The sequence below is a fragment of the Humulus lupulus genome, chromosome 2 (genome assembly GCF_963169125.1).
Source record: "Humulus lupulus chromosome 2, drHumLupu1.1, whole genome shotgun sequence".
Lineage (NCBI taxonomy): Eukaryota > Viridiplantae > Streptophyta > Magnoliopsida > Rosales > Cannabaceae > Humulus > Humulus lupulus.
The window spans coordinates 265295930-265317621 of NC_084794.1; the positions used below are offsets into that span (position 1 = coordinate 265295930).

A 21692-nucleotide genomic window follows, 5' to 3' on the forward strand; every position below is an offset into this window, starting at 1 on the left:
AATCCAAAGTGAGCTCATCACTTGATATCTGAAGAGATTCATGGAGTTGGAGTCTAAGGCGTTTCGTGTCCATGATGGAAACTGAGCATAATGAAACAATAAGCACTCAAGAAAGCAAAGAGTCTTCGAAACCGAAAATCCTTAACAAGTCAAATACAATATAACAGTAACCACAACAAATAAGAAGAATAAATCAGGGAAGAGAGATGAAGTTAGAAGCACAATCAAGATCATTAAGAAACCATAGAATTCAATGGAGAAACCCCACATAGAATTCAACAGAGAAACCCCACGACTAAGACCATAAATTCACCTTGCTAGGGAAGCTGCTAAAGAGCCATGCACATGATGATTTATATATAAATTCAACGCTTTTTGGGGGTGTACATTACTCTATGTTAATTGACACCTATCAATAGATGAAGCACACCTCCTACGAGAAGTTTAAATTCATAAATTTTGATTATAAACTAAAATTAGTTTTTACCAAATTGATACAAAAGGAATTTTTTTTTTTTTTGAAAACATTACAAGGAACTTAAAAAAAAAAAGAATTTTTGGTTGCGACAAAAAAATAAATAAATTAAATAGGAGTAAATTATATTTGCTTTTGTTTTCGCTGAGCGGCGTCGTTTAAAGAGCCCGTTCGACATTTTGGCCTTGGTCATCTATTTCCCACCCCATTCCTAGAAACAAGAAAAGAAAAAGCCCTAAAGCTACTGAAACTCTCTCAGAGAACCCGATCAAACACCGTCGTTTTCCCCAGTTGGTCGATCAACAGATCATTCAGTGCTCTCTAGAGATCGAAGAAGAAATGATTGCTGTCAGTTATCTGCGTTCTCTTCAACCTCCTTTTGCATAATTTGTAACCGAAAAGGTGAGCTTTTGGTGTTTTTTTTTTTTTTTGCAATTTATATTCTGGGCAGCCAAACAAACCCTTGTAAGATTTTGATGGAAAGTGGTGACTAGTACTAACTCGGGTAATTTATTTTATCTGGGCTTTGGGTGTTTTGGTTACATTGTACTAAAATCGAGCTATTTCTGAGCTCAGTTGTATCAAATAGAAAATAATTTAGTAAAAGAAGGAAAATAATTTATTCATTTTGTTGAATTTTGTGTCTGCTGGCATTTTTGTATGATACAGTGCCCTAAAGGTGCTTGGATTTTATGTTCTTGTACAAAGAAGGTCAGAGCTTGAGTTGACACGCTTGTTTTTTTTCTCCTTGTTTTGATTGAATTGTAGTTGAAACGAGATGGCGTCTCCGCAAAATGTAGAATTGGAGGCAGCAAAGTTTCTGCACAAACTAATCCAAGATTCTAAAGATGAGCCTGCTAAATTGGCTACAAAGCTTTATGTGGTTAGTGTAGTAGTAGTATCTATGTAAATTTATTCTCTTTCTTGCATTTGTTTTTGGCTGCTTCTTTTTTTCGTAACTTTTATGTATGTGTATCAGATACTGCAACACATGAAGTCCAGTGGCAAGGAACATTCAATGCCATATCAAGTAATATCAAGGTATTAGAAAAATGTTTTTCTTAAGATTTGACTGTGGTTTGACACACATGTACACCGTGTTGATCTGAATTAGTTACTTCTTAATTTTTTCTGTATAAATTCTAGTAGTGATTTTTCTTTTTTGTATTTGTGTTTTTAAATTCTTTATGTGAAAATTAAAATAATAAAAAAATTGTGGGGGGCTTGAGCCAGCCCCTTCTGTGAGTGGCTCCATGCCTGCTTATAAACCTTAGTGCTTAACATCACCTGGTCAAGTTGTCATTTCTTCCAACCACATCCTGTGTCCCTAATTGTTTCAAATTATCTTGCTTTAAGGGCCATGGAGACTGTCATAAATCAACATGGTCTAGACATTGAAGCTTTGAAGTCATCACGCATTTCTTCAGCTGGTGGTTCTCAACCATCTGATGCCACGTCCGCCCAGTTTGAAGGTAAAATGCTCTTAACATAACATCTGCTGGTACTCCTAGGTTTCTGTTGAATTTGCTTGTCGTAGTGTGCTCCTTTTGGATCTATACTTAATTACCGGAACATTTTTATTCAGGGTCTTCCCAAACTGTTGGAATTGCAAAAGATTCCAAATTGGGCTTGTCTGAAAATGACCTGTCGAAAGTAGATACCTTTGCTTCAAGTAGACCACCTGCTGGTCCAAGTAGTGCAGGTCATGAATATTTTCAAGGACCTGGAAGTCATCGGAATAGTCAATCTTTTGATCATGAAAGTCCATCTAGTATGGACTCTAGGTCTGCTAATTCTCAGTCACAAGAAAGGCGTGATTCGTCAAATTGGGACAAGCAGGCAAATCAAAAGGATGGCAAGAAGACCACCACTAAAAGAAAGAGGGGTGATACATCAGTATCCACAGAACCCCATAATGACAATCCTCAGCAACTTGATTCTCGTAATACTGTAGTTAACACAAGGAAGGGGAAAATGAGCAAGATGGAGTCTTCTTCTGGTTTTGCTCTCAAAGGTGGTGAACATGCTAATTTTAATATTCTCCAAAGTAGCAGTCAAATGGAACAATTTGCTGCATTGTCTGGTAGCATGAGACCATTGATCAGGCCCAAGCAAGAGAGTCAACATTTAATGGAAAAGCAGTTGGATCCGGCAAACACGAACAATTCAATGTCTCGTGCTCCCAATTTGAAATACCCTGATGAAACAGAAGTCTCCTCTACTCATAATCCCTTGTCACAACAGCAAGTACCTTCTGTTGCACATGATATTATGGGTGCATGGAATCAAAACAAAACTGGGTTGCAGCTGGACAAATCTCAGATTCCTCGGTTTCCATCTAATGTTCCTGGCAATGCAGACATTCCATTGCAGTCAGCTGCTTCATCTGTTGGGACAGGTAAAAACTTGGAAAGTTATTGTTGTTGGAGCTATTAACTTTTATGTTGGTACTCTACGTACTTGTTTTGTTGGAAGGAAACTTTGGAGATGGTAGAAATAAACAAGGATCAATGTTTAGACTATGAGAATCTTTATTTTTTTTCATTGAAGATATCTTGATTGAATGAATATGGATGTTTTAGAAATATACATTTCGAGTGGTAATTTCTTTTGGTGTAGTTTCCTTAAATAGTAGATAGTTGAAAGAAAATTTAAAATACAAAATTTGATTAGTGTATCCTGAAGATGGCTTTGGTGAAAATTTAGGTTCTTTTGGAAAGGTTCATGGAGGGCCACCTGTAGGTTCTGGTTCATTTCCAACTGCAGAACCTGGGTTCACTGCTCCACTGCAATTTGGTGGCTCAGTTCTTGCCACTGGAAAGGTTTTTGAGCATGATGGAGGATGTTCAAATAAGTTAGCCGATGCAGGGAAACTTGCTCAGGTATTCATTTTTCTGTTGTTTTTACTGTAGGCTAACAAAGATATGATGCCTAATTTCCCCTTTGTGTCTGTGTTGGATCTCTCTAGTTACAAGAGAGTTGGTAGGTTGGAGGTTCTTTTAGATTTCATTTTTTTTTGGTGCAGCTATTTTGAATTTCTATTCACAAAATTGGTTTTCTCTGCAATATTTCTTATGTATGGCAGCAAGGATGGGACAGCATTGCGTTTGCTTTTCACCATAATCAATACCCTTGATTTTTTTATTTAAAAATTTTCTTATAGGAAACAGAGTTTTATTAGTAATGAAAATGAGCTCTATTTGAGCAGTTTCTAAATATTACTTGTCTTGTTAAGTTGTCGAATTAGGCATTAATATTGCTAAAAACCATAGCTATTTATATGCTTATGTTATTGGGATTGGGTGGTTATATGGATCTTCAACAATGAGGACTTTACGACATACTCCTTCTCAATGCTTCTTTGTGATTGGTATATGTGGTTTTATTGTGATAATTGTGGTGATAGTTTTATGTGATCTTGTGTGATTTAGATTGGAGAAGCCTTTTTGGGGTCGTTTAGTTAGGCTGCAATACAGATGCTAACCTATCATCTCATATATATACAAAATTTGTTTCATATAAAAAAATATGCTTTTATGCTTACACTATCTGAAAAGAGTTTAGCCTTTTTTTTATAATTAAATTACTATATTCCTTGTCAATAATTCCATATGACGCATAATATTAATTTGAATTTAAATAATAATTGTCTTATCATTTTATTGATGTATTTATATTCATATTGAAGTAAAAGTAATAAGAGGACAGTCCTGAAAATCTATGGGATAAAGTTAGATATTAAGGAATGTTATTTGCTGATTTAGCTAGAGATTGGAGTTTCCTATTGTAATTTTCTACAGCCTGATAAAATCAGACTTATTTGCATTTTCCCATTTATTTATACAAGTTCATTTTCTATAAAACAAATTATTGTTGTTGTTTAGAATATTTTCCAGTTATCTAACTATTTGTAGATACAACAGCATCTATAAAAGAAATCTTTTGCCACCTCTGAAAACTCAAAAGTAGTTTTGCCATAGCAGCAAGGAGAAAGTGTTCATGGTGTTATTCCAATAGCTGTAACAATGTGTGCATTGTATACATTCTATTTGTTGCTTCTATTACATTGTTCCTTAATTGTCTTTTCACATGTCTAGTTCTTATCTATATTTATTTTTCTTGTGGTATCGTTGTTGGAACTGTTATTTTCTGCGTTGTATAAAGCTGCTTGTGCTATGTAATGCTTTTTTGTAGGCTGGTAGGCAGAATAGTGTATCAGAAACGAGTGTGCTTAGAAGCACAGGACCTAGAGATGCAGGAAAGTCTCCTGTTCCCCAGTCCCCTGTCAGTTCTGGGATGCCTTTTAAGGAACAACAATTGAAACAGCTGAGAGCCCAGTGCCTTGTCTTTTTAGCTTTCAGGTAGTTATTGCTTGGTTTAGCATTTCATGTTTCATTGGAGAACCCTATAAAAGGATAAACTTTCTTTTTATGGAGTTCTTTCAGTAAGTATTTTGTTTATGCGCAGAAATGGTTTAAAGCCCAAGAAGCTGCATCTTGATATTGCATTAGGAAATATTTTTCCTAAAGAAGGTGAGTAGAATGCGTTTGCATAAATTTATGGTTTTTGCTTTTGTTATTGAACTTTTTAATTTATTAGCTCTTTTAAATTCAGGTGGTAGTGCTGATGGACCTCGTAAGGAATTAATGGATCATAAAGGAAAAGTGCCATCTTCTAGTGAGCCAAATAATGTGCCTGATATGATGCCATTTGGAAGAATGAACAATGCAAGGGAAACAGATAAAATCCCTTCAGCCACCTTGTCTACTGGAAGATTCCAAGACATTGATTCTTCGTCTAAAGAAGCTGGGAACATGAAATTTGAGGACAAAAGTGGCCCAGTTTTTGACCAGGTTTTGCCAGAAGAAAGAAAATATCTTCAAACTTCAAGAAAACCAGATGTTGAAATGCAGACTTCGGAAATTACAGCTTCACAGGCTTGTCTAACAATGGCATCACAACATGAGTCTTCTGGTACAAGGAGTGCTTTAGCTTTTAATGCTCCTGGGGACAAAGTGGAAAATGGCCATCAGCTAGCTGGAAGGGCTAACCAAGCTGTTTCCTTGATGGCTGCGAATAAGCAGATTAGCCCGGAGATTGTTAACTGGACTACTGTTGGTAATCATGATGAAGTTTCAAGAGGAGTTCTGCCAGCATCTGCTGTTCAGCATGAGTTAGTGCCTGAAAGAAAAGATAATGCACCAAGTCAGAGTCACAATCCTAGCAATATTGGTGGTTCAGGGAATCATCACCCTGATAATAATTTATCTCCTTTCTCCTTAAGAGATCATTGGAAACCAGTTTCTGGAATTGACAATTATCATCATACAGTACTACCATTCAAGGATGCTAATATGATGCCAAAACAATTATCACAAGGTGAAAGCCATACCTCTAAACGTATCTATATCACGAATTATGTTTTTGTTTTCTGCTGTCGTGGCAGTCATGCTACGGTTGATAACAGTATATTACTGGGCTTTAAATGAACTTGTATTTACTGCAGAACAATTAGAGGAAGATAACTTGGTACCTACTGATGTACCACCTTCTCCAAAGTACACAATGTCTGAAAAATGGATAATGGATCATCAGAAAAAGAAATTCCTGGATGAGCAAAAATGGGTTCTAAAACAACAGAAAACAAAGCAAAGGATTGCCACATGTTTTTACAAGTTAAAGGTTTGTGCTTGAGACAGTGTTGACCTTCTTATACAAAAGACTCTATTGCATTTTTTCCAGTAGTTTCTCATTTACCCAAATCATGCACCGATTGTTTCTTTTTTGCCCATTTGAAACTTGTGAATAAATAAAGATGCATGTTTAACACGTTTCATCTGGGTTAGATGCTCATTGTGAAGTGAGCAAATCTAGAATGGACAAATACATTGTGCTTTTCCACTTATAGATGCTCATTGTGAAGTGAGCAAATCGAGAATGGACAAATACATTGCGCTTTTCCACTTATAGATTTTTTTCCCTTTCTCTTTTCCATTCTTAGAATAATGATAAATTTAACAATATTGTTTGCTACTTTATTGACCATGTATGCATAAATACTGCCGTGCTACTTGCAAGACATTAAGTTAAATTATGGCTTAATGGGTGTCATTTTTGCAATGTAGCTCATGTTTTATGTTTACTTTATGTAGGAAAATGTGAGCTCCTCTGAAGATATATCTGCGAAAACAAAAAGTGTAATAGAACTCAAAAAGCTGCAACTCTTGGAGCTTCAGCGTCGTCTTCGGAGGTTATTGGTTTTCTTTTTATGCATTAAGTTGTTAACGTAAAGATTTTTATGAGTGGGAGCTGTTTCTATTGGGGGAGAGTGGTGGTTGAATAATTATATATTTTATTTCAAGTTTTAGTCTATTTGTGCTTTATTCATGTTCTAGTTTTAGTTTATGCTATTATATCTTGAAGTTAATTTCTTAGCAAGCTTGCACCTCTATGCAGGAAAATTATGGATCAAAACCTTTGAATTTGAAAAATTAGTTAAGATGCTAGGATCTACCTAAGGCTAGGAAATGTTAAGCTAAGCATATTCACAATAGGAAAGTTGTAGAAGAGCTATGCCCTGTGTAATCCACCCAGGGAAATCTAACTCTTCTATAAACGAAATCCGGTTCCTTATTTATTAATAATTTAATCCACACAACAACTTTCAATTGCCATGTCACTTGCATTCCAGACTTAAGCAAGCATATGTTGTTTTTAAATTCAAAGGTATACTGTTTACCATTATAAAGTGGAAGTTTTCAATAAATTACCTCTAGACTGCACTTTTAACAGGGTTTCTATTTTACTTGGGCAGTGATTTTCTGAATGATTTTTTTAAGCCAATCAATACTGAGATGGATCGCTTGAAATCATTCAAGAAGCATAAACATGGTCGGAGAGTGAAACAACTGGAAAAGTTTGAGCAGAAAATGAAGGAAGAGCGACAAAAGAGAATACGAGAGAGGCAGAAGGAGTTCTTTGGAGAGATAGAAGTTCACAAGTATGTGATTTCTTTTCTTTTGCCATTAATTTTCTCACTTTATTTTTGTGAAGTATTTCGTCTTTGAGGATAATATGTGTTTTACTCACTCATTACCTGAAAAATACAGGGAAAGACTGGATGACGTATTTAAGTTCAAAAGAGAACGGTGGAAAGTTTTCAATAAATATGCAAAGGAGTTTCACAAAAGGAAGGAACGTATTCATCGCGAGAAGATTGATCGTATCCAGCGTGAGAAGATTAATTTATTGAAGATCAATGATGTGGAGGGGTATTTACGAATGGTGCAGGTCTGTCTTACAGTTCCTTAATTGACAAAAGACCACAGTTTAATCTTATTTTTGCGTCCTGATGTTTCTACTTAATAATAGGATGCCAAATCTGATCGTGTTAAGCAACTTCTCAAAGAGACGGAGAAATATCTCCAGAAGCTAGGATCCAAGCTGCAAGAAGCAAAGTCTATGACATCTCGGTTTGAACAAGAGATGGATGAGACAGGAACCGCAGGCATCGTCGATAAGGGTGAAAGTGCTATTGAAAATGAAGATGAAAGTGATCAAGCAAAAGTAAGCCCCCCCTCCCAAGTTTAAATGGAATTGTCCATTACAGAATTTTATCACTAATTCTGTTGGATTATGTTTTCTTTGTAGCATTATCTGGAAAGCAATGAAAAGTACTACATGATGGCTCACAGGTATGGAAACTTCATTATATTCCATGCTGACATTTTCTGCTAGTTTATATCTCCATCTTAGCATTGTATATTTGTTGTGTTGTAGTGGCTTAGTCAGTCTTTTTGCTTCGTATTCTTTCCTTTTTTGTTCCTTATTGACATTAGATTTGGAGTTTTAGGTCTCTTGTCAATTAAGTTCTGGTTGCCTTGCATCTTGTTAGTAAAATCAAGATATCTGTTGTATGTTTTGGATTTTCAGGCCTTTCCTGTTTTGTTTCCAAGTTTAATTTAAACAGAATAAATTTTATGTTCTTTATAGAAAACATTCTCTATCCCTTCCCACTCCATCCCTCTTGGAAGGGTTATCTGGGGTGGATAATTTAGAATTTCCTTTTCCTGCTATAGATAGCGAATTGTGTGCTTGGTTCAAATAACTTACTATTGATATGGTTTTGTGCAGTATAAAAGAGAGCATTGCAGAGCAACCATCTATTCTTCAGGGTGGAAAATTAAGGGAGTGAGTAGATTTGAATTCCTTTATAGTTTAAGTATATATCTTATACTGGGTTGATGAGTTATTTTCTTTTATTCATCATTGTTGCGTTTCCTTATTATTTTGCTGATATGTTGCCGAGAAAGCTTACTTATGTTATTGTTGTTCTTGTTTGTTTATAATTTTGCTTCTGCCCGTCAGGTATCAAATGAATGGCCTAAGGTGGTTGGTTTCACTATATAATAATCATTTAAATGGTATTCTAGCTGATGAAATGGGCCTGGGCAAAACTGTTCAGGTATGGGCTGATTATAAATTGTCTAATGATGGCTGCATTTTGTTTCTAGTTTACATGTTTGGAATATGATGATATGTGCTGCAGGTTATTTCTTTAATTTGTTACCTGATGGAAACCAAGAATGATAGAGGACCTTTTCTAGTGGTTGTGCCTTCTTCAGTTTTACCTGGATGGGAGACAGAAATAAACTTCTGGGCACCCAGTGTGAATAGGATTGTCTACTCTGGGCCTCCAGAGGAGAGACGTAAATTATTTAAGTAATTACAGAAACCCAACACTTCTATTTTCTTTTCTTTGTTGTGAATCACGGCACGTATAAACCTCACTTTTCCTCTATATTGCAGGGAAAGAATTGTGCATCGGAAATTCAATGTCCTTCTGACAACATATGAGTATCTGATGAACAAGCATGATAGACCAAAATTAAGTAAGATTGATTGGCATTACATAATAATTGATGAGGGGCATCGTATCAAGAATGCTTCTTGCAAGTTAAATTCTGACTTGAAGCATTATCAGAGCTCTCATAGATTGTTGTTAACTGGAACTCCACTACAGGCAAGACACTTTTTTATTCTTCTCTTATTTTCTTTTTTTATACCTGCAATGTATAACACATTTAAAAGTTAATTGTTGTTATTATTATTTTCATTATGACGTTGGCTTTTATTGCTGTGGTCATTGCTGTTAATATTATTATTTGATAAATCGATGATGATACTCTTCTAGTTATTATTATTGTGGTGACGATGATAAGTTGATGACAATGTTCACCATTTTTATTGCTGTTCTTTATTTATTTATTTATTATGATAAGGATAACGATGATGTTGGTTTTTATTACTACCGCTTAAGAATGTGCCTTTTTCGGATTTATGTAGAGATTGGCAATGCTTTGTGTAAATATTCTTATACTTAAAGTTCTTAGTTCTGTGTTCTAGGGACTTTATATTTTGTTTTCTGTTTGTTTGATTATATATGGGTAGTAAGGTTCTTGGACTCCCATACCTCTTGTATTTTTTTTTCCTATTAATTATAGGAGCACTGATGTTTTGATTAAAAAAAATAATCATAATAATTATATTATTATTATTTTTTCTTATGGGAGTTAAGTGATGCTGAAAAAATCTATCTTTCCTCTATTATGCAGAACAATCTTGATGAGTTATGGGCACTATTAAACTTCTTGTTGCCTAACATTTTTAATTCATCAGAGGATTTCTCTCAGTGGTTCAATAAACCATTTCAAAGTAATGGTGATAATTCAGCAGATGAAGTAAGAGATGCTTCAAGACGTTGATTTTAGATTCACATTTCTTAGTTGTCTCTGATTGCCTTTCTAATCTTCTGCATTTATTGCCTGGTCATTTTTAAAAAGGCCTTGCTCTCTGAAGAAGAAAATCTTTTGATCATAAACCGTCTTCATCAAGTGCTTAGACCGTTTGTACTTCGAAGGCTGAAGCACAAGGTACTTAAAATTATATCTTTTGTGTAGCAGTACAATTTCCAACTTTATAATCTATACATTCCTTTATAACTTTAATTAGCATAGAGTTGTATAATATAGTTTAAACTATTGTTAAGACCTTACGGTCCTTACCTAGTTAGTGGTTATCAATGAATTGGTCTTATTTATCAATAGATTTGAAGCATGCTTCTTTTGGGAAAGAAGTTTTTGATACTTTAGGTGGTGTTTTCACCTAGCTATTAGGTTTGACTTGTTACGTAGCATTGCATTTTGGTATTTCTGTAATATGTAGCAAACAGCTATTATGAGAATATTATTGTTTTCAATTGCAAGTTTGTACTCAATTAGTTATTGGACTTACGGAGTTTTGGAAGTCAATTATCTTGTTTGACCACAAAAACTCTTAATTTTTTTGGCAGGTTGAAAATGAGTTGCCTGAGAAGATTGAGAGACTTATAAGATGTGAGGCTTCTGCTTATCAGAAACTTTTGATGAAGAGGGTGGAAGAAAATCTGGGATCTATTGGAAGTACAAAGGTGTTTATTACTCAAACTTATGTTTGTTTTCCTAAAAGAGAAGAATTTATAGTCAAGCTATCTGTGGGATGGCCACTATTCTATTATCTGACCTCAATGGCATGTTTTCAGGCTCGCTCAGTGCACAACTCTGTTATGGAACTTCGTAATATATGCAATCATCCTTATCTTAGCCAGCTTCATGCGGACGAGGCACGTTCATTTGCAACTTTTTGGTTCTTAAACTAAATGATTAAAAGTAGTAGAAAATTATCTGTTAATGGATTGAATACTCAAGCCCTTCAAAGTTTTTATTAATTTATTGTCTGTTCTTTCTTTCATTATTTCCTCACATGTAGTTTTATGCTTGAGGCCCTAATCCTGATGTTGATTTTCTTCTAAATGCTCTTGCATATTGAATTGTTTTCCAGGTTGATAATTATATACCAAAGCATTATCTGCCACCTGTTATTAGGCTTTGTGGGAAGCTTGAGATGTTAGATCGACTATTACCGAAGCTCAAAGCAACAGATCATAGAGTATGTTTTTTATGGAATTTAAAAAAAAAAATAAAGAATTGCATTTGATGTTAATTTAAAAACTAGTGGGATATTATCTTCTGTAGGTTCTTTTCTTTTCCACCATGACCCGGCTACTTGATGTTATGGAGGAATATCTTCACTGGAAACAGTATCTGTACCTTCGATTGGATGGGCATACATCTGGTAGTGATCGTGGTGCCCTCATTGACAAGTTTAACAAACCGAATTCACCATTTTTCATATTTCTTTTAAGGTGATTATAATGTTTAATGAGTTATATATATCTTTTTTGATCATCACTGTGTTGGGTAGTTAAGTAGGTAACTGGAATTATTGTACATAGGATATGGGGAAGTGATACATTGGAGGAAGGGCCAGGGGGACATTTTTATACATTACTGTTGAACATGCAGAGTAGCTAAAATTTGGTGAATGGGCTTTAGTAGGCTTTTAGTCAAAACTAATCAAATTCCTAGAACCACCAATTGGCTACTGCCTAGTTCACTAGTATTGAACCACCAATGAACAATGTTTTCTTTTGATTTTGTTAATTTATGTGCCAATACCCATTGCAAAACTTCTATTGACTATGGATGACATTTTTTTATGTTGCTATAGTATACGAGCTGGTGGTGTTGGAGTAAATCTTCAAGCTGCTGATACAGTGATTATATTTGACACTGACTGGAATCCACAGGTAGTATATACTTTCAGTGTTTATTGATTTCATCAAGTAGAAATTTCATGTGATACATTTTCACCAGGTGGTTCGGTTTTCTTATTGATGCATATTCAATTTCCAGGTAGATTTGCAGGCGCAGGCAAGGGCTCATAGAATTGGCCAGAAGAGAGATGTCCTTGTTCTTCGTTTTGAAACAGTGAGCTATAACTCAAATTATATAAAAAAAATTTAATTGACATTTTTGGTTACCTTTTGCAACCTTTCTGTACATTATTATTATCCTACTAAATATTATAATTGTTGTTGCAGCATTTTTTATTTTTTAAAAATACTTCATTGTAGGTATCGCTATTCTTATTAAAAAGTTGGTAGAGATAGGGTCCGTTTGTCATTGAAGAAGATAATCAAAAGCCTTAAGTTTTTTTTTTTATTTACGGTTAGGAAAGTCTATTTTAAAAGAGTTTTTCAAATTACAAAATGTTTGAATGTATTTAATTTGTACAATTTAAAGTTCTCATATTGAGAATCTGTCAAATTTGTTTGGATTAATTTTTTTTTAGTGAAAATCTCATTTTGTAAGTGACTAATTTTTAAAAGTGATTATATATATTATAATTAGAGGATTTGAGTATCATAAAATACCATTCTAGAGAAGTAGGCGGCTGCCTACTTTCTTGGGAAGACCTTCCAAATTGAATAAGATCTTTTAAAAATTTATTCAAACACTCTCAAAATTTACTCATAGGCTCTGGGAGAGCTTTCTAAGTAATGCTAGCTCATTATAGTTGAAACTAATTTATTCAGTTGAGAACAGAACGACATACGTCATTTGCAATAACAAGACTATAGAAGTATTTGCTTCTTAAATTTCTGATTTACGGTTCATTTCTAGTTACTACATATGTTTCCATAATGAATTGTACTACTTGGCCAAATCTGTTGCTGCTAGATTATCACGTTTTGTTCTGTCATAAGGTCCAAACTGTTGAAGAACAAGTGAGAGCTTCGGCTGAGCATAAACTTGGTGTTGCCAATCAGAGTATCACTGCTGGTTTTTTTGATAATAATACGAGGTAGATTTTTGTAAAGTTAACTAAACTAGAATACTATATTTTCATGTTTAAACTAGGTTCTAAGGGTTTTGACATTGATTAATTACAGTGCTGAGGATCGAAGGGAATATCTGGAGTCCCTTTTACGAGAGTGTAAGAAAGAGGAAGCTGCACCTGTGTTAGATGATGATGCATTAAATGACATTTTAGCTCGCAGGTAGGTACTCAATCCGTGGTTCATTTACATTTGATTGGGCTTGCAGAGGCCGTCATTGCTACTTTCTAGCATTTATGTGAAATCTTTGTACTGTGATTCTGAAGGACTCCTCTGGTTTGTCTGGTTTGTTCGGGTCCGGAAGTATTCATGAAAATGTTATTGGATTTTTTTTTGTAACATATATGTAGCTGTGTTATTTCTGTCTAAAGCCCGGAATCAATATTGCGTTGGTTTCCTTACTTTTCCTCTTGGTCCTTCCATATAGGAACATAAACAAATATGAAATTTTCACTGTTGAAATTTCTAACTAATTTTTTTTAATCTGCAGTGAATCGGAGATTGATGTATTTGAATCCGTGGACAAGCAAAGGCGGGACTCAGAAATGGTATGCATTTGAGCTTGTGCAACTCAGGCTGTGAATTTAATCTTGTGCCATGTGAATATGCTTGTGTATTTGGTTTTCTGCTTGGCTAATGGGGCAATTAAACACTTATCATGCAGGCAACATGGAGAAAGTTGATGAATCAACAGGGGACAGACAATTCTGAAACTTTAGCCCCCCTTCCTTCTCGTCTTGTTACAGAGGATGACCTGAAGGAATTCTATGAAGCCATGAAGATATATGAAGTACCAAAAGCTGATGTAGGGTCAAATGTTGGTGGAGTCAAGCGGAAGAGTGAGTATCATCTTGATACTCAACATTATGGAAGGGGCAAGAGGACAAGAGAGGTATGTGTTTGATACTTGGTGGCCTGAACTTGTGCTCGCTCTTTTTTCTTTTGTCCAGTCCTGCAACATCTTGTCTTGTAGTTTTTGAATTTTTTTTTTATTGATATTACTTTTAATATACTTTATAGGTTCGTTCCTATGAGGAGCAGTGGACAGAAGAAGAGTTTGAGAAGATGTGTCAAGTTGAGTCTCCAGGATCTCCTTCCAAGCCAAAGGAGGAAGTTAAAGAAACAAATTCACCAACAGATGCAAATCAAACTGTTATGGCTGTTAAGACAGAAGTTCCAGTTTCACCTGTAGCTCCTCCACCAGCCATTGGGCAGCCACCACCAGCCATTGCGCAGCCACCACCAGCCATTGGGCAGCCACCACCAGCCATTGCGCAGCCACCACCAGCCTGTGCACAGCCACCGCCAGCCTGTGCACAGCCACCGCCAGCCTGTGCACAGCCACCGCCAGTCAGTGTGCAACCACCAGCAGCCAGTGTGCAACCACCGCCAGCCAGTGTGCCAACACAAGCAGCCAGTGCGCCAACACAAGCAGCCAGTGTGCAGCCACTGCCAGCCACTGTGCATCCACTGCCAGCCACTGTGCAACCACCGCCAGCCAGTGTGCAGTCAGCAGCAGCTGCCATATTGCACCCGCCATACTTGCAGCAAAGCAAAGAGGTAACTCCACCAGTCAAGCGAGGCCGTGGCAGGCCAAAAAGAGCCACAACAGATCAATCCCCTGGTGCAGTGGCTCAAAATCTTTCTGGAACTACAAAGGTAGATGCAGGGTTAACAAGAGGAGCAACTTCCACCTCCGAAACAATCTTATGTTCCAGTTCCTTACAGGCAGGTATTGGTGGAAAAGTGCAATATGCCAATGTTGCCAATGTTGGGGTTGCAAGCTCTCAACCAGTCATTGCTCCCTCTAATACTCCGGGTTCTCAATCTAGCACTGTTGGTTCTTCCATCCCTGCACAAGTAAGAGGGCAAGGTCGTAGATCTCAAAGCGGAACTGAAGCACCCCGTCGTCGGGGTAAAAAACAGGTGGTCGTGGCACCTGCTGTTGCTGGTAATTTGATTGGTCCAGATCCAAAACCAAATGAGCTTACACAGAATAAACCTGTGCAACTGTTAGTAAATCAAGCCACCATCACTAGTGGAACCACCTCTAGCTTTCCTGCAACCCAATGCCCTGATTCTATGTCGGGTTCTACTGCCTTACAGAAAACTGGTGGAACTGACCATCATGCCATTGTAGATGTTGCCTTAAATTCTCCACAGGCCACTCTCCAGCTTGATGTGCCTGTCTCTCTCTCTCCTATTCCCTCTATGCCTGTGCAAATGAAAGGACAAGGTCGGAAGGCTCAAAGTGGTGGCTCTGGAACTCGGCGGAGGGGAAAGAAAGCGGTGGCTACCCCTGTTTCTGGTGCTTCAGCTGGCGAGGAATTAAAACCAACTCTGAATTCAGATGTGAAGTCTGATGATATGTCAAAGGGTGACACCATGAGAAGTAAACAAGAGAATATTGCAGAATTGACAAATGTCACCCAGGAGCAAGTATTTCTTTCGCCTGATGGTGTGGCAGCACAAGCTATAACTGAAAAGTCAGTTGACCTTGCTCAAGGTAAACAGACAGATGGCTCTTCAAACATGCATGGCAGTGCTGGTGGGTCCCAAGGTGAGTGCTGTCCATATTTAAAGTAGATTTTTTTTGCACTTAAGTGGTGTTTGGTTTGATGGAATAAAGTAAGAAAATGAAATACAAATAGGAGTGGAAAGGAAATACCAGTTGAATGCTGACAAAAATTAGGTTAAATGCATTAGAAATTTTAGGTCTAATTCGGGAAAATAACTATTTCATTAATTAGATTTTGGAACGGAATAAGTATTCCAGTGGTCTTCTTTAGAAATAAGGGTTTTATTCAATTTGTGGAATAGCTATTCCTATGCTTTTTCTTGTCAAGTCAAACATCACCTTAAACTAAATACTGAATCTAATTATCTAGGGGATTTAATCTTGCGCAGGCAATGCCTTGGCAGATAGTCAAAGTGCGGGTGTGTGCAAAGCTGCTTCTGTGGTGAAGGAAACTTTGCCTGAATTTTGCTCAACTAAAACTGAAAGTAGCGAGCCTTCAAGAAAGGAAGGTGCGGTTTCCCCAACCGCAACTGTATTTGATAAAACCCTTCCTGAAGTCATTAAGAACCAAACTTTAGTGGATAAAACTCTCCCAGCTGTGTCTTCTTTTACTACTGCAGCATCTGGTGGTGTTCCTTCGTCTGCTTCTTTCTCTGGTTCTGTCACAGAAGGTATTTCTAAGTACCATTTTTATGCAAAAGTTTCTATCCGCTCTTACTCTATGTTCACTCACCCTTCTGTTTCTCCAGGCATTCAATCTACTCCGCCTTGTCCTGCTGAACACATGCCAGTGAAAAGGTCAGGTCGAAAGACTCCAAACCGAACTGAAGCACCACGTCGCAGAGGAAGGAAACAAACTGCAATACTATCTCCTTTACCTGATGTTCTGGCTGGTCAGGATCCAAAATTAAGCTTTCATTCACAGAATAAGTCTGCTGCCTCGAGAGGTAAGCTAGGAAGTGATACACAGGAAGTTTCTCAGTCTCAAACAGGTGATGTTCATATGACTGCTGGTGTATCTGGCCATGATCCCAAAAAAAAAGACCAATCAAGCTTTACCCCACAGATGAAGCAGCCAACAAACCCTCAAGCAGCAATTGACAATGCTCCTGGATTTAGTGATAAAACCTCAGTTTTGGGGCGAATTCAAACTGCTGATGTAAATGATGTTGCACGTGTGATGAAGGAGGTATTTTCTGGAACTTGCTTGAAGACTAAAGTTTTGGAGTCTCATGGGAAAGAGGGCAAGTTTGCTCCTAATGTACCAGTAACAAGAAAGACTGTTTCAGAAGTGGCCAAAAGTCAAACTTTGGTGGATAAAGTGCAGTTCAGTGCGACAGCATCAGAAAGATCAGCTGCATTGTCTGACTTTCCAGTGAAGTCTGACAAACAAACTGGGACTGGAGGTGATACAAAAGCAGAGGGGGAAAAGGATTCTGCCCCAAATGAGACCCCTGTTTGCACGATTGTTGTGAAAAAATCTGAAATCAAGGCCACTGCAGGCCATTTTGAAAAAACAGCAGATCCTGGTCAACATTCCCAAGAAGATGCAATTATGGCAGATAGTAAGGAAGTCATTTGTCCTCTTGGTGTTGGAGATGAAAATGAAAATGTCATGATTGGTGATAATTCTGAAACAACTTCTATTGCCATGGGCACTGAAAATCTGGGTGCTCTTGTCCCTTCTTGTATGACTGAAGATGGCTCAGGGTACACACTAAAGCCTTCTGCTAATGAGCTTCAAGTAGTTTCCCAGCATGATTTGAGCAACCACGGAAGTCCCCCAATTCTAGAAAAACCTGAAAATGCTGGTGATTATACTATTGTCACTGCTTCTATTTCTCGAAGTTCAGACGATTCTAGTGTGATGAAGCCTCATTGTTCTACCGAAATTCACTCTAAAGTAAAGCCTGCATCAGAAGAGTCTCCTGAACCTTGTACTGACAATAGAAAGCTTGAGAATCCTTCAATTACCATTGCACCGGTTCATTCTAGTTCTGGTAAGTTTGGGGAGGGTGACTTTGACAATTCTACTTTGTCATCCATGGAAATCGAATCAGCTAATTGCAGTGATGAAGCCATTGTTGTAGGTCCAGAATCATCATCAAAAGCTGATGCTTTTGGAGTTCTGGAATGTTCTGATACCTCCATTCATAGAGATTTCAATTTGCATGATGCTTCTTCTACAGAAAGGAAAATTGAGGCTTCTCATGTTGATGTTGGAGACAAAGCAGAAACCACCTTAGAACCTGTAAACTCAACTACGACTCAGTCTGGTACCATTGAGCTCATTTTGAAAGATCATGCAGGAGTTCCACTTTCACAGGAAGTTAAAAGTATTGGTGGTGATAATGCTGAAGTTTTCAGCATGCAAGTTGACCTGCCTGAGGCTGACAATACAAATGTTATTACTGATGTTGGCTGTACAGTATCTGAAAAAATTGAAGAAGATGCATCTGATGCAGGTTCTGGAGAAGTATTTGAGGAGATAATTTTGCCTTTGCCTTTGTTGATTACAGAAGAAAAGGCTGATCACTCTGGGAAAAGTTCAGCTAGCAGCTCTGTAGAACTTAAGGAAGCAAAAAAATCTCATGCTGAATCTAGTGATCAATTGGGTGTTTCTACTGGTGGTGATTTTGTGTCAGCAAGTACATCAGAAGTGTTTCCTGCATCCTCAAGAGACAGGGAACAAAAGGCTGAGGGTTTGTATGAGACAGGCCTAGATCACGGCTTAGCACCTCCAGATGCACCAAAAGATTCTGAAGCTAAGATTGATTTAACTATGGCTGGAGAAGTTATGCCAGAAAAAATCCTAGAGCCTTCTGAGAAAGGTCAGGTTTGCAGCTTGGGGCCTGCAGAGGAACTAAAAGATTCTCAAGCAGAGATGGATGTTGAGTTTGGGCAGCCTATGGCTGAGGAGATTTTGCCAGAAAAAGCTGTGGAGTCCTTGTCTTCTTTGGAAACAGGAATAGAAAAAATTGAATGTTCATCTGCCAAGGGTATAGTTTGCAGCGCACCTGCTGCAGAAGAACCAAAAGATTTAGGGGCTGAAATAGCTGTCCAATTGAACTCAAATAACACTAGTGGGGATTTGTTGGAAAATATTCCAGAGCCTTCATCTTCTTTCGAGAAAGGAGTTGATTTGGATGTTCAATTAAATTCACGCGATGGTGGTGGGCTTCTGCCTGAAAATACATTGGGTGTTCAAACTTATTCATGCCATGTCAGCAGGATACTGGTAGAAAATGTTGTAGACAACACAAATCCACCACCCTCTTCTTCAGTGACAGAGGTAGAAAAGATTGAGGCCTCATCTGTGAGGAGTCCAGAAGAAATGGAGGAAAAAATTGAGGGCTCATCTGAGAAGGGTCCAGCAAACCTCTCTGTACAACTTGAGGGGTCTAAAGATCTTGAGTCTAATATGGAAAGCACAATGGAAGCATGTCAGGTTGTTGGGGACATCTCAGATAATTTGGGTTCAGATACTCTGGATCTACCTTCATCTTCTTTGGTGTCAGAGGAAGAACAAATTGATGGTTCCAATGATAAATGTCTAGTTAACAGTTCAGGAACCCTGCCATCCCTTGCTGGCGGGATTCTTCCTGAAAATTGTTCACAACTTATGAATAGACCTCCATCTTCCATGGAAGTGGACGAGGGAAATATCGGCATTGACAGCTCTGTTGGGCTAGCAGAATTAGAAGGTTCTAAAGATGAAGTTATTGATCAGATGGCTGTGTCTCATGGCGATCAAGTTATACCTCAAAATGTTGCAGATACTGTGGATCAATGCTCATCTCCCTCTACAGAAGTGAGGGTTGAGGACTCATTTGAGAAATGTCAAGTTGATTGTTCAGTGGCACAAGGGGAAACTAAAATGTCTGAAGCTCAAATCAGTGATCAAATTGATGCTACTGTGGTTAGTTTTGACAGAGAAAATATGTCAGAAGCTGTGGTACCTGCATCTACCTTGAATGAAGTTGAAGAAGAGATTAAAGGCTTGTCAGAGGAGGGCCCAGGCAGCAGCTCAGTACCAGAGGATAAATTAAATGGTAATGATGCTGAAATGGGTCATGATAAGCCGGAGCTTGGTGGTTCATTGTCGGAAGATCTGGCTTCTATCCATGAAGAGATTGAGCGCTCATCTGAGAAGAATCAAGCAAGCAACAGTGGAGCAGTGGTGGAATTGGAGGGTTCTGATGCTGTTACCAATGATCAAGTTAATTCATCCCAGGTTGGTGGGAGTCTGCCAGATAAAATCAATGTTTTCTAAAATCTTTGAGGCTTTCCAATCAATGCATTCCAGTAGATCCTAAGAGACATGATATGTCATATTATTCTGGAGTAAATATATTCAACGATTAAAAAAATTGGAAGTTCTTGTAGTATTCCTCTGCTTTTCTTGACAACCGGTAAACAAATAATAATTGTGATAACAATAATAATAGCAGTAATACTACCAAGTATTAATGTTAATAGTACAAGATAAAAGTTCTACCTCTTCATCGACCACTTTAAAATACATGCTGCATACATAAATATATACCTTGAGGAAGCTTTTTATGTTCATTATTTTTGTGGCACTGTGTCTTGCACTGAAACATATTCTTTCTTGTTCTTGTGGCTTCTGTATAATGTTGTGTTTAAACTCAGGCTACCGTGATGTTACTGGAAAATGATAATCAGACTAGTATTGACCTTCCTGCGTCTTCCATAGTGATGGAGGGCAAGAAGGTTAAGGGAAAGGAGGATTTACTTAGTTGCTCGGTAGCATTGGAGGCATCTCAAGGAATGTCGACTGGACCAGTGAATTCAGGTAACGAGTCTCAGCGTTGCGGGGTGGTATCAGATACTGTATCTGAAAATATAGATCATCAGCCTCAACAGTCCTCAGAACCTGAAGCCAATAATGATACCAGAAGGGAACTGGATGGCAGTATTGTAGCACCTGAGAACTCAGATTCTGATGTTAAAGATAAAAGTTGCTTCTCCAGTTTGTGATACAGTACCCGAATGTGAAAACATTGATCAGCTTCAACAATCATCAATGGCCGTCAATGATCTGACGTAGCCAACCAGCAGTATTATAGCATCTGAGAAATCAGAGTCCGAAGCTAAAGTTGGAGTCGCATGTCCAGTTTGTGAGACAGCCTCAGAATGTGGAAACAAGGATTTGCCTCCATCTTTCTCAGCAGCAGAAGAGGGTCCTCATGGCAACTCAGTAGAACCTGAAGAAGAGATCAAAGAGTCAGAATGATTAGTTGAACGTGTACAGCTAGCTAGCTAACCTTTTGAATATTTTTTCTTTTCATTTTAAGAAATGCTTTGGCCTGTATAGAAGTTATATTCATATTATGTTATGCAGTTTATATGAAAGAGATCATTTATAACTTAAAACATGTATGCTCTATGGTTTCGTGGTCTTCATAAATTGGCCAATTGATTTAACAAATACAAAACTAGGGCAGAGTTTTTACAGTGGAAAACTGTCTAGTGAATAAGAATTAGGATATAAAAGGAAACTAAAATATTCTTCATCAAAATTATCACTTCTCATAAGCAAATGAACCATATGCTAAATATTTTTTTCATATGCTGCCACCAAACATAATAATAGAAAGAGTTAATTTAGATTTTAACAACCACAGATTAATTGTTGTTATGCCTTACGTGCAGGTCCGAACTTACCCATGTTTCATTGTCTACGACAGCAATTCATCAAATTTATTAGGGATGACAATTTACCCATAAATTTGTTTACGCATGGGCCCTACCCATAGGATGGGGTATTAGCCGATAAATTAGTATTTAGGGCAGATTTAAGTGTACGCAACTCAATTATCTTACCCGATTATATTATATTATAATTTACTTTACAAATATAAATAATATATCATATTAGTATTTACAATCTCAAATAC

General features: G+C 37.3%; 1 protein-coding gene across 1 annotated transcript; it reads left to right on the forward strand.

Moving 5' to 3' along the window:
* Positions 1-679: 679 nt before the first annotated feature.
* On the forward strand, positions 680-21168 carry LOC133819357 (chromatin structure-remodeling complex protein SYD). Its single transcript, XM_062252579.1, has 35 exons — positions 680-877; positions 1244-1358; positions 1455-1516; positions 1832-1947; positions 2061-2873; positions 3182-3357; positions 4670-4836; positions 4943-5007; positions 5090-5854; positions 5982-6157; positions 6628-6725; positions 7290-7475; positions 7585-7765; positions 7847-8041; positions 8126-8169; positions 8609-8665; positions 8843-8939; positions 9024-9196; positions 9284-9497; positions 10090-10215; positions 10318-10407; positions 10827-10943; positions 11055-11135; positions 11354-11461; positions 11548-11717; positions 12083-12161; positions 12268-12342; positions 13122-13219; positions 13308-13415; positions 13744-13801; positions 13918-14145; positions 14274-15813; positions 16161-16442; positions 16521-20005; positions 20425-21168. The coding sequence occupies exons 2-35, from the start codon at positions 1254-1256 to the stop codon at positions 20770-20772; spliced, it is 10683 nt and encodes a 3560-aa protein (XP_062108563.1). The 5' UTR covers positions 680-877; positions 1244-1253; the 3' UTR covers positions 20773-21168.
* The last annotated feature ends 524 nt before the right edge of the window (positions 21169-21692 follow it).

What these genes read in the sequence shown, in the direction of transcription:
- LOC133819357 (XM_062252579.1), top strand. Translation starts at nt 1,254, where the DNA reads ATGGCGTCTCCGCAAAATGTAGAATTGGAGGCAGCAAAGTTTCTGCAC. An exon ending in TACTACATGATGGCTCACAG is followed by an intron (nt 8,170 to 8,608) that starts GTATGGAAACTT and finishes GGTTTTGTGCAG; the next exon opens with TATAAAAGAGAGCATTGCAG. An exon ending in ACACTGACTGGAATCCACAG is followed by an intron (nt 12,162 to 12,267) that starts GTAGTATATACT and finishes TTCAATTTCCAG; the next exon opens with GTAGATTTGCAGGCGCAGGC.